This window comes from Hyperoodon ampullatus (genome assembly GCF_949752795.1).
Source record: "Hyperoodon ampullatus genome assembly, chromosome: 2".
In the NCBI taxonomy this organism is placed as follows: domain Eukaryota; kingdom Metazoa; phylum Chordata; class Mammalia; order Artiodactyla; family Ziphiidae; genus Hyperoodon; species Hyperoodon ampullatus.
The window spans coordinates 40093067-40106480 of NC_136915.1; the positions used below are offsets into that span (position 1 = coordinate 40093067).

The 13414-nt window shown below is 36.4% G+C and overlaps 1 protein-coding gene across 2 annotated transcripts in view; it reads left to right on the plus strand.

The window, feature by feature from the left end:
• CMPK1 (cytidine/uridine monophosphate kinase 1) overlaps window positions 1-11596 on the plus strand; it is a gene marked incomplete at both ends in the record, with an annotated part of 32927 nt that extends 21331 nt beyond the window's left edge. Inside the window, 5 exons of one of the 2 annotated variants that reach the window (XM_079725740.1) lie at window positions 4840-4986; window positions 8717-8869; window positions 10120-10196; window positions 10440-10536; window positions 11555-11596. In XM_079725740.1, coding sequence (XP_079581866.1) covers window positions 4840-4986; window positions 8717-8869; window positions 10120-10196; window positions 10440-10536; window positions 11555-11596 — 516 coding nt within the window. The remainder of the gene's footprint in view (window positions 1-4839; window positions 4987-8716; window positions 8870-10119; window positions 10197-10439; window positions 10537-11554) is intronic. The other variant, XM_079725741.1, reaches the window with a different exon arrangement.
• Window positions 11597-13414: the final 1818 nt, after the last annotated feature.

A 13414-nucleotide genomic window follows, 5' to 3' on the forward strand; every position in this document is an offset into this window, starting at 1 on the left:
AAATAGGCATGGTCAAACGTGATGTATACATTTGGAAATACAATGAGGGCACACTAAAAGTGAGATTGGAAATCAGCTAGCAATTTAAGTCAGATATTATATTTAACCTTTTCCCCACTGTCTTCTTTCCTTCCTATGCCTCCTTTCCTCCTTCCTTCCTCTTTTCCCTACCCCTTCCCTTTCTCTCTATCCACTCCCATTCCCTTCTTCCCTCCCTCCCTTCCTTTCTTTCTTTCTAACCTCTGTAAAATGCTAATTATAAGAAAAATCCTTTTTCTAACCCTCTGTGGGTAAAACTGGAAGGAACCTTAAACAGTTCACCAATTTTAAGCATCTGGGCACTGTACAGCAGTTCTTACAGTCAAAAGTAAGTTCTCCAAGACTGGCAGATAATGTTACTGGAAGTGCTTATCAGACATCTCAGAGTAATCGGAAAAAGTTCTGTTGGAAATGCCTTTTGAAATAAATGATAGCCTTACATGAAGTGTTGCTGGGATGCTGTAAGCTCTAAAGCCATTGTTTGCAACAGTGCCAAACTGGTGAGTCTGGATGGCTCCAGATAGCATTTCCAGGTGTTATGCTGAAGGTGCATTGTTGACAATACATAATCAGAATTAGATTTTTAAGTTTCACTACTCTTATGGGGAATGCAAAGTAACTTAGTCTTAGATGTTTCATAGATGTGTCAGCTATTTAAAGGACACCAATAGTTTTAATTCAGTTGCTTTAAAAATATATTTATATCTGCTATCTCTGCTGTGTTCCCTCTATGTAGCTCAAGGCTCAGTAGCAGTCCAATGGCATTTCTAATTGCCATACTCACAGGAGGAGGTGCCTGGCATGTGGATCTCCTCTGCCCCCAAGGACTTGCCATTTACGCATCATTTGTACCTTGAACTCTTTTTTTTGCTATTGTTTTGGTTTTGATTCTTTTTGTTGTTGTTTTTATTCACATAGAACGACATTACCTAAATTTAGAAAGGAGGAAAGAGAATTGCTAAGGGAGAGAAGTTATCAAGATGATTTGAGATTTGATACCGTAAAATTGTCAACATTTGCTTAGTTGTAGTAACAGAGTGCTGTTCTGTACTTGTTGAGAATATGATGCATTTTTCCTCCCTCCAAATCTTAGTGTCTAATTCACAGAAGTTATTGAGTTGTTTTTCAACTTCTTAAAGGAGAAAATGAAAGTAAAAAAATTTAGACGGTTACTCTAAATGAATTTATACATTTGTCACTAGAAAACTACTATTTTTAGCTGAATAGTGGCTTGTAATTGTAGTTATTATAGTGTTTAGTGTTTATAATTTGCTGTGGTTTAAATGTTGGTCTTAAGACTGTAATTAGTGACCCACTAGATTTTAATTGCTAGGAAATTTCAGAGAATGTGAAAAAGTTTGGGTTAAGCCTGGGAAATATCCATTCTTGCTTTCCTCAAAATTGGCATCAGTGACTACTTAATGACAGCAGAATGCTTTGAAAACATGCTCTTTAAAGTCTAGCTATAATTAAATACCATAATAACTAGTGTGTAAGTGATAGTTGCTTTTTTGTTGTAGAAACTCTGTGGTAAGAGGAAAGCTTCAGCAAAATCCTTAAGAAAAATATAGTATAAAAAAGTAACTGGTAAATAGAGGATTTTAAAAAATGGAATGTGGATGAGAAATAGAAAGACATATATAGATTTGACATGATTATATTTATTTAAATTCCTTATCTCCTTGGACTTTGCAGATAAGGTTGTTTTCTGTATAATTTTTAAAAAACATATCATTTGTACACTTCTACAATTTACAACTAGTCTCTCTTTTAAAAAAGTGATGTGCCAAAACCCATTGTAATGTAATGTAAGCTTGCAAATTTGAGCTCTTCAGTGTCAGGAAACAAACAGTGTGTGTACTAATTTCTAAATTATTAGCTGGGTTTCTAAATGTATATGTTGTTCATACAGCCAAGGCAGTCTGTACAGAGCAATCTGTATTGTTGGTGTTTCACTGAGCATTTGCCATTGTTTAGTACTGTTTGTCTCTGCATTTATTCAATATTACCATGTGCTATAATCTCTAGACCAGATGAGAGCATCCAGCAAGCATAAACTTCCAAGCAGGAGCCAGAGTAAGCAGTGGAAAATGAAGCTGCTGTAAAATTTTGTGGACAGCCGTTGCAAAATGCTTTCTGAAAATTGTACATAGTAAATGGGAAAGTAGGTCACATCTCATTTTTTATAAAGTGTTTTCCATATCCATACCCGTCTTTCAAAAGTTTATACTTGGTGATAAAAGTAGGCATTTAAAAATGGTGTGGTGTGGAAATAATTTTAAAATAACAATTTAAATAATTAAGTACTTTTGTATTTATTTCCATTTTCTGTAAATGATGGGAATGTTTTTAAAAGCCTATTACAACAACTAAATACACTTTTGATCATTTCTTTTAATGCAATGAACTGTATGCCTAAGAGAGACATGAGTGATACTGTGGTTTTTGTTTATTCTCCTCAAACTTTATATCCAATTTTAGTCAGCAAATAAACTATTTAGTTTGTTTTTCTTTGCTGACTACCTTATTGTTGGCTTACTTTAGTAATAAACAAGAACAAATTTAGCCAGCAATTTTTAGAGATAGAAAAGGAGTAAAGAATGGCTTCTGCAATCTTAAAAAAAAGAGAGAGAGAGAGAGAAAACTCACTGTAGCCTCAGTAATTGAGAGAGTTAAGTTTTGTAAAATGTGCAGTTGAAACATTCTATTCTGGAAGGAGGGGTGGGAGTGTGGGCTGCCTCAAATCTTAACATTGAAATTAAAGATAAAATTTAAGTTATCAAATATTTATGGTACACTTACTATGAATGAGATAAAAACCTATTTAGGGAATCTTAAAAATTTGGGATGAGATGATTGTTGTAATTGAACATTGAATATAGATCTCAGTATCCTGATATTTGAGAGTAAAAATAATCTATTTTATTATTATGAAAATTATTATTATGAAAATAGATTTTATAGTTCTTTTTTTTTTTTTTTTTTTTTTTTTTTTTTTTTTTTTTTTTTTTTGCGGTATGCGGGCCTCTCACTGTTGTGGCCACTCCCGTTGCGGAGCACAGGCTCCGGACGCGCAGGCTCAGCGGCCATGGCTCATGGGCCTAGCCGCTCTGCGGCATGTGGGATCCTCCCAGACCGGGGCACGAACCCGTGTCCCCTGCATCAGCAGGTGTACTCTCAACCACTGCGCCACCAGGGAAGCCCTATAGTTCTTTTGATTTAATAAAAGGGAACAAGCTAGTTCGTGTGGAGGAAGAAGCTTTTCAGTATTCATAATTGTCTCTTAGATCGTATTGTTTTCTCATTCCAACCACGGGGAAATGGCAGAATAACACTATAGCATCTTATGTGACTTAGTTCAACTATTACCCTATACCCTGACCTAATACATCATTTGTAAATCCTTAATAATGACCATCACAATTGTAATACTACTATACTCCTGACCTTTCACAGTGTATTCATATCTGTTATCTCACTTAAGTCCTTTGATTGGTCTCTCTGTCAAAACCTTTAAAGCCGGACTTCCCTGGTGGCACAGTGGTCAAGAATCCGCCTGCCAATGCAGGGGACACGAGTTCAAGCCCTGATCCGGGAAGATCCCACATGCCGCGGAGCAACTAAGCCCATGCGCCACAACTGCTGAGCCTGTGCTCTAGAGCCCATGGGCCACAACTACTGAGCCTGCGTGCCACAACTACTTAAGCCCGTGCGCTCTGGGGCCCGTGGTCTGCAACAGAGAGAAGCCACTGCAGTGAGAAGCCCACACACTACAACAAAGAGTAGCCCCCACTTGCCACAACTAGAGAAAGCCTGCACACAGCCATGAAGACCCAACACAGCCAAAAATAAATAAATAAATTAAAAAAAAAAAACCTTTAAAGTGAATACATATATACACACACACATGCACACACATACATATATGTAATAATATAAAAATGGTGTGTATATATAATATAAAAATTCCAGATTATTTAAGATAAGTATCTTCATGGTGGCAAGGAGGTAATTGATGGCTTTTATCTCCTACTACCTGTCAGGCTCTTTGGTAGGCATTTTATATAAATACATTATCTCATTTAATCATCACCACTGAATTATAAAATAGGTATCTATATTCCCATTTTACAGATGAGACCTCTCTAGTCACAACTAGAGAGGTAGGAAATGGACTTTTGAGAGTGGTAAAGATGGAGAGACAGTGATATTCTAAGACACTATTTGATTATGTGTCCACTCTCCAGAGTGGTCAGGATAGCTAATTTCATGGAGGGCTAGGACTTGTACTGTTTACTGAGAAAGGGAACGAAACAGAAGAGTGGGATTTGTGTAAGTGCTGATGAGTTCACTTTAGATGTGTTGAGTTTAAGGAAGGGAGGATCTTATAGAAGGTGGGTACAGCCAACTGTGGTAAGATTTGGGGGGTTTTGCCTTGAATTATATAGATTTTTGTTAGACATTTCTTTGAACATTATTAATAACATTTAAACTTTGTGTTTGTGAAGGAATATGTTGAGCTGTTAATGCCTTGAATAGTTAAATAAGTTTCGGGTTGATGGCATGACTTGTGAACATTATAGCTACCATATGCTACATAGGTTAAGGATATTTTTTAAGCAAACTGGATTGTATGAAATCTCTCTTCAATTTTTCTTTATTATTTATTTATTATATAAGCAAAGCTTGTTTATTATAGAAAAATTAGAATATAAAAGTTACCGTGAAGGAAAACAAACAGTAGTCCTAACACTGGGTTGAATGTATTTTGATTTTTTTCCTATGTGTTTTTTCTTTCAGAAATATGGCTACACACACCTTTCTGCAGGAGAACTTCTTCGTGATGAAAGGAAGAACCCAGATTCACAGTATGGTGAACTCATTGAAAAGTACATTAAAGATGGAAAGATTGTGCCAGTTGAGATAACCATCAGTTTGTTGAGGAGGGTAAGGAGTGTGAATGCCAACCAGTTAAAACCAACAAGGAAATGAGAAATCTGCCTTCCCTTTGAGTAATGAAAAAAATCAGAGTATTGAATTTCTTGCTTGTGGAGGGTGGTCATGGTGTTTGAGAATGGCAGAACTGGAAATTCCACTTTCACCTGGGAAGAAATTGGACAGTAGGAAACATTCTCTACCTTGGTCTAGGATCAGCTACAACTGAACATTCATATGTGTACATTTGACCCTTCCCAGCATGCAGACAATCCATCCTCCTTCCATTTCTATTTCTTTTTCCTCCTTTCCCTTTTCCGTTTTCTTCCAGACTTTGTCCCTCCCTCCCTCTTTCTTTTCCTCCCTCCTTCTTTCCCTCCCTCTCTCCCTCCCATGACCCTCCCATTGTTGCCATTCTCTCAGTCTTCATGTTTCCTTTTCTGGTGCATGCATCACCATCTTCAGTGTGAAATGCTGAGACTAACAGCTATCAAACTAAAATAGGTCCCATCTAAAAACATTTACCTTGCATTTACATGATAACTCTCCACTATAGATTCTCAAGATTATAGTCATTAATAGATATTTTCACATATAAGAAACGTGAAGGAGAAATGGAAGAGTGAGAACAGCAAGAAATAGTTGAAGCCCAATGGAAAAGAGATACATGAGCTTCTGATTGGAACCAGAGAAACTTGAAGAGTGGCTCATTCACACACATTCTTACCTCTTGTCTCAGAGATTGGAGTAACCTGCTTCCATTCAGAGTAACTAAATCCTCTCTCCTTATTCTCTGGATTTAATGCCCTTTCTCCACTTTTATGCTCAATTGTGAAAGAATAGTCTACATTTTTTACTTTTTCATTTTCTACTCTTCAGCTCTTTGCACTAAGACTCTATTTCCATCTTCATTGAAACTATTCTTGCTGATATTACCAGTGATCTCTATCAAATCTAGGGGATATTTTCAGTCATTTTTCTTGTAGCCTTTAACTTCCTGTCTTTTTGAAACTCGTTCCTCCTTTGTTCTCTGTGACACCGTTTCTCTTGATTCTCTTCCTCCTTCAGTGACTGCTATTTCTTAAGTCTCCTTTGATAACTCTTCTTCTTCTGCAAGTTTCTTAAACCATGATGCTTCTCAGGGTTTCATCCTTGGTTCTCCTCTTATTTTATACATTTCTTGCTGGATGTTGTTAGTCATGTCCAAGGTTTTCACTGTGCTAATGATCCCAGAATCTATCTATAACTGTAGCACAAATCTCTTTTTCTGAACTCCAGACCTATATTTCTTTTTTTTTTTTTGGCTGCACTCCGCAGCTTGGAGGATCTTGGTTCCCTGACCAAGGATCGAACCTGCACCATCAGCAGTGAAAGCACGGAGTCCTAACCACTGGACTGCCAGGGAATTCCCGAGACCTATATTTCTAACTAACTATTAGGCATCCATCTGAATGTCTCACAAGTATCTCAAAATCAACATGTCCAAGTCTGACTGTATCATCTAAAATGTGATCACCCTTTATTTCCTATCCTGGTTAATGGTTCTACCATCTACCCAGCTGCCCAAGCCAGAGATCTGGGAGCCATCCTATGTTTTCCACCTCTTCCTCACTTTCCCAAATCCACTCATGAGCAGATCCTTTCAATTATCTTTCTCTTTATCCTCTTCTATTTATTAACAGTTTTTTTTCTCCTCTATTACTACTGTCATCTTAGTTCAGATCCTCTTTTTTTTTTAATAATATTGGGAAGAATGCAGACATTATGTTGCGAAATCAATCACTGAAATACAGTTTTCATTTTTTATTTATTTATTTTTTGGCTGCGTTGACTCTTCGTTGCTGTGTGCGGGCTTTCTCTAGTTGCGGCAAGCGGGGGCTGCTCTTCGTTGTGGTGTGCGGGCTTCCCATTGCAAGCCCGTGCTCTTGTTGTGGAGCATGGGCTCTAGGCATGCGGGCTTCAGTAGTTGTGGCTCGCAGCCTCAGTAGTTGCGGTGCTTGGGCTTAGTTGCTCCGCGGTATGTGAGATCTTCCTGGACTGGGGATCGAACCCGTGTCCCCTGCATTGGCAGGTGGATCCTTAACCACTGCGCCACCAGGGAAGTCCCAAGATCCTCTTTTTTTCTTATTTGGACCATCACTCGAGCCTTATCATTAGTCTTTTGCCTTTAATCCATCTTTGTCGCCTTCTAATTCATCCTTCATGGTACAGTCAGTGATTTTTTTTTCTAAAGGTGATGGGAGCATGTTCTTCTACTACTTAAAATTTCTCAGTGATCCTGTATTACTTGCAGAATAAAAACCAAATCCTTAGTGCGGTATAACAAGTTCTTCATTAATTTTGGCCCTACCTACTTTCTAGTCATTTCTCCTTCCACTCTCTACACGCATCCTAAGGTTCACCTCTACCAGCTTATTTCAGATTCATCAAAGCTGTTATGCTTCTTCATTTCTGAGCCTTTAACATCCAGTTGACACCATCTGGAGTACTTGATCCCTGTCTGCCTGCCATTTCATTATTCAGAATTCAGCTCCTCTGCCACCTCTTTGGTAAAGCTCTTCCTGGCAGTTTCCCAGGTAGTTTGTGCTTGCTTCTTTGTTTTATCACAGCATCCTTGCATACCTCAGTATAGAAGTTAGCACATTTACTTACACATATTTGTTACTCACTGGACTGTGAGCCCGCCAGGGGCCATGACCTTGCTCTTCATGTTCCCTGATGGTAGGCCTTGAATGAGTGTATGTTGAGTGAGTAGAATATTGATGTACCCCTTCAGATATCTTGTACTACCATAATTGGGATAGAAATGCTATAGCAGGGGTCCAAAAGCATTCTGTGAAATTTTGTGAATATTGGAGAAGCTAGATGCTGGGTTAAAGCCAATCCTCAGATAAAGGAATTAGGGGGTCCTGACAGCCATTGTTCTTCTTGAGGAACCAGGAAAGTTTGAGCACTGAGGGAACTGGATGTCAGTTTGCTTTAGAGTAGAGGCTCCTCTGGAGTTTGTGGAAGGCATGCATCTGTGCTTATCTCATGGTGATTGATAGCGGTAAGGATTTGGAGATTCGAGATCTGCATCTCCCAGTCACATGTTTCCACATTCTACCTAAATTCAGACTTTAAAAGAGGTTGGTGAAATGTGCAATTCTTGCTGTCTTTCTGAATGTATTGTTTCCTTTGCTACCTGTGTTTTGGGGTGGCCAGTGGCATTTAGGTTTAAATTAGCTTCAGTTTAAAAAAAAAAAAAGAGTATTGACTCCTACACTAATAATTAATGCTAGCAATCTCTTTATATATCCAAAGCTTTTTGCAGTTGGACTTGAATTATTGCAGAGAATCTGAGTACCTGTAGAAGCAGCATAATTCCTACCATAGCAAAATGACTTGGGAAGAGGAAAGGGAAGGCAAGATAAGGGTCTCTGTTAAGCAAAGATATTGGTTAATGTTTATTTTTCTCTTTTTGCTGTTTATAACTTCATGAAAATAATATATGCTTAACTGTAGAAAATTTTAAGACTACAGAAAAAAAATTGTGTGTGTATGTGTATAAAATGGGGGATACATAACCATAACTCTACCAGCTTGAGGCAAACATGTTATTTCCTTTAAGTCTTTTTTTTCCTATGCACCCTCCATGCTTAATGTTTAAAGAATAATAATAAAACACACCCATATAGCTACCACTCTGCTTAAGAAATTGCATTAATATAGTGTTGAACTTAAATCTTCGCTTTTTCATTAGGAAATGGATCAGACAATGGCGGCCAATGCTCAGAAGAATAAATTCTTGATTGATGGGTTTCCAAGAAATCAAGACAACCTTCAAGGTTGGAACAAGACCATGGATGGGAAGGCTGATGTATCTTTCGTTTTGTTTTTTGACTGTAATAATGAGGTAATGAAAATCTTCATCTGCCTATATGGGCTTTAAACAGCTGATGGTCAACTATTAGAGAAAAAGAAAGTGATTTGTTTCACTTATATTTACATTTTATATTGACAGCAGTATTTTTTGAATTGGTAAGTTGGATGCACAGAACAGCACTGTCTTAAGCTATTTGGCATCAGCAATATTGTGGGCCTAAAATTTGCTTTATTTTCAAAATAACAAGAATTTGTGTTTTGCGTTAAGAATTGACTCATACCATGTTAGGTAATGAAGCTGCATTGTTACTTCTTGAGTAGGCACTATTATCAGAGAGTATCTTGCCTTAGGATGTCGTTTACTGGAAAAGAAACACACATTTCTGGGAAGTTGGGAAAACTTTCTACTTTAAAGAAACATGTATGATAGCCTGATTTGTCTTCTAAGAGTGAAATTAAAAAAAGCAGGAAAGCAGTCTTTTTCTTTCTGGTACTTCTAATAACATACCCAGACATACTTTTGAATAACTAAATGAATTTCTCGGTATCTTTTTTTTTTTTCCCCGGAATCATTTAATTAAAAGGGCTGACTCTGTATGACAGCTGTAATATAAACTTTATTAAATTAATGCCAACGGCCTGAAAGAATAAGAATCAGCAGTACTGCCTTGAAGGAAGTTGACTATTCTTAGGTTGAATTGCAAATGTGCCTGTGGTGGAGAGACTTGCTGCAGCCTTTGAGTTGTTTTAAAATGTAACTCTCTTTTTCCAACCCCCAAAAATATGTTTTCACTTATTCTTCAGAGTTAATTTTAGAATGTTACCACAGCTTTATAACTAAGGAATGTTTATTCACGATTAACAAGGGATACTTTATTCAAATGCAAATATGTTAACTCTTAAATATTTGGATATTTATGGAATTATCAAAAAGTAAGCAAAAATGGAACAAAGTTTGATGCATGTAATTCATACCTAATAAGTTAATAATAGATGGAACCATACACATAGAGATCATCTCTTTATTGCGGTTTGAAAAAAAATACACAGGAAAAACTGAGTCATGAATGAATTCTTATTATGCTCTGTACTTATTTAACCTAGTTTATATAAATTGAACCACATGTTTCAACTTTGCATGTTGATTAATGAATTAAACACATTGGGTTTAATGCAGGGTTTTGTTGGTAATCTCTTCGAACTTTCTTCTCTTTTCAGGTTTAAAAGACTGGCAAATTCATATATTTTTAAAAATAACTTTTTATATATTTCTCTTTTTAGATCTGTATTGAACGATGTCTTGAGAGGGGAAAGAGTAGTGGTAGAAGTGATGACAACAGAGAGAGCTTGGAAAAGAGGTACTTTGCAGTTTTTACACATTGCCACCACGTCTCAGTTTGGAACTTGAGTAACAGATTAAACACGTGCCCCATTTTGGACCAGAAAAAGAAAATGTCATGCTTAAATATGTAGAATGGCTTGTCTAAAAAGCTGATAAGGGAGGGAGCCAACTGGGTTTTATTCTGTATTGTCCCCCGATCTGTCCTATAACAGGGGAGAGAAGTATGCTTAGAACTTTGCAATATTTGCTTCTGTTGCAGAATTCAAACCTATCTTCAGTCAACAAAGCCAATTATTGACTTATATGAAGAAATGGGGAAAGTCAAGAAAATAGATGCTTCTAAATCTGTTGATGAAGTGAGTATCCCTAGCCTGCCTAATAGTAAAGTAACAATGTGATTTGGGGCAGGGAGGGGAGCAATATGCAGGAGAAAAAGAAATACCATGACAGATTATTTTGCTTTTCAGAACACTGGAGACTGAATGAAAAGCTAGGCTTTTTCTTCTTTTTTTAAATTAAAGTATGTATATTTTATCAATTTACAATATTGTGTTAGTTTCAGGTGTACTTCTTTTTGAATAGAGTCTAAAATGGGTTTTACAATTTCAGACTTGTTCTTTGTAAAAAGTGGGTGGTGTATTAATTCCAAACCTCTTTTCTCAAGCACTGGAAAATTGGCATTTTCAGAACTGTGATTTGGACCATGATCATTTTTTAAAAATCTGTAACATGAATAGCAAATCATCTAGCTGAAGAGCCCCAGGTTCTTTCATCTCTTCCATCACGTAGCACGTAGCTCCAGAGGTACAGGGTTTCCACGACTCAATGCTTGCCTCTTCCTTCATGAATCTTGGGTCTCTGTACTGTGGTTTGCGGACTCTCAGTGCCCAGCCACTACTAGTGTCTCTTAAACTCACCTAATCTTTCCCTGATTCCCTGAATCATCTTCCCCTGGACCTTTTTTTATCATATAATCATTTTTGGTTTTTTATCCATGGTCCCTTCCTGTAGAGGTGAGGTAATACAGAAGACTTAGTGTTTTAGAATCAGAACTAGGAAGATAAGCCACTTCAGTTTACTTTTACTTTTTATAATATTGGTAGCCTATCAAGAAGTTTGTTTTGTCCTAAAAGTACTAGTAAAATTGAAGCAACATGTTCATAATTTTATATTGAAGCAACACGTTCATAATTATTTACGGTATTGTACTACTGTCTAAAGTAAAATAGATGAAACTAAGAAATTATAATGTGTTTTTTTTAATAATCCATTTTGAAAATTCATGTAAAATTGACTTTTAACAGGAACTTAGCCATATGGTGTTTTAACAATATTTGCCTTTTAAATTATTATTATTATCCTTTTCCTTTACAGGTTTTTGATGAAGTTGTGAAGATTTTTGACAAAGAAGGCTAACTCTAAACCTGAAAGCATCCTTGAAATCATGCTTGAATATTGCTTTGATAGCTGCTATCACAACCCTTTTTAAGGCAATTTTAATCTTTCATAATTACATCTCAATTAATGGCTGTAAAGTATGTAGTAAGACAAATTAAATTTTTTATCTTCTTTTTTTTTTTTTTTTTTTTTGGTCACAGGAGTAGGCAGTGAATTCGAGTCTAACTTCATCTTAGCTATGGTGCTCACAAAACAAAGAAGGGTGTTAGCTAGTTCTTTGTTTTTTTTTTTGTTTTTTTTTTTTTTGTGGTACGCGGGCCTCTCACTGTTGTGGCCTCTCCCGTTGCAGAGCACAGGCTCCGGATGTTCAGGATCAGCGGCCATTGGTCACGGGCCCAGCCGCTCCGCGGCATATGGGATCCTCCCAGACCGGGGCACGAACCCGTATCCCCTGCATCGGCAGGCGGACTCTCAACCACTGCGCCACCAGGGAGGCCCTAGTTCTTTGTTTTTATTCAAAAAGAATATCCCTTTTATAGCTTGTGCCTTCTGTGAGCAAAACTTTTTAGTATGTGTGTATATCCCTTAAGCAATTACAACATGTTTGGATTAGGGATTCCCCATGTCTTCTTTCTCTTGCAGGTTTTAAGTTTCCAACCTGTTAAGTGAATTTATGGACCAAATTCTAAGGAACTTTTTGTGTAGTGAGTTCTTGGACAATGTGTTTGGTAAACAAACTCATGAATTCCTAGAAGTATTTTAGTATTTATCAAATAGCTGACCATTTCCTATAGAAAGGTAAGAAAACTTAGGCTTTGTTTTACTACAATTTGTACAAAGTTATTTGCAGGGCATAGTCTTTGCTTCCAGGGGTTGGGATGGGGGCACTGGGGGTTCAGAGCCTGGTGGAATTGTCAGTTTTATTCTGACATAAATCTGGGGTAAGGGGCAAGGATCACATCTAATGACATGTGTTCCTTTTGCTCTATTATATAATGTTATTAATGATTAAACTGATCTTAACAAAATTCCTAGTAGTGGAACCTTGAAATGCATGTACTTAGTAGATTTATGGTAAAATGATTTGGTTAGTGTTTTAGTAAGACTTCAGAGTTTTTTTTGTTTGTTTTCTAGACTAAGCATAGGGTTAGTACAAAGCAGAAGAAATCTAATGGTTAAATTTCCCATTTGTATTTTATTTTCTTGAATACTTTTTTTCGTAGTTGTTTAAGAAGATTTAAAAATTGCACTTTGGTCAGAAAAATAATAAATTTATCTTACAAATGTTTGATTCCCTTCCTGGCTACTTTTATTCAGTATTTTCTTGGCATCATGTTGAAGTATTAAAAGGTACAGAATTCTTTAAAAAGTATAGAGTCCAAAGGAATTTTCTCTTACATTCATTCTTCCTTTAAAAATCTCTGAAAAATTTGTTTTCTCCTTATCTTTTTCTGTCATCACTAATGCATAGTGGTATCCAAGGTTCTTAATGTGAGATTTAAAATTTTTCTCATTTTCAGCACTTACACTGTTTGGTATACAGGGTTAAACTGGGCAAGGAATTTTGATTTTGTATAATTACATTTTATATTTAAAGTCATTGGGAATAGTGAGGACAATTTATGGATGTTCTTATATTGTAATAGATTTATTTATTTCTGTGTGTGTTATGAAATTCACTTATTAGTGATGAATTTTCAACATACTTGCCATAGAAAACAAAGTATCCATAAGTACTGTAACATATTAGCCACTAAAATCTGTGTTAAGATTATCTTGGTTTCTTGGAAGAGATTGTAATGAATTCTTATCTAGTGATTTAATCTAGCCAATACT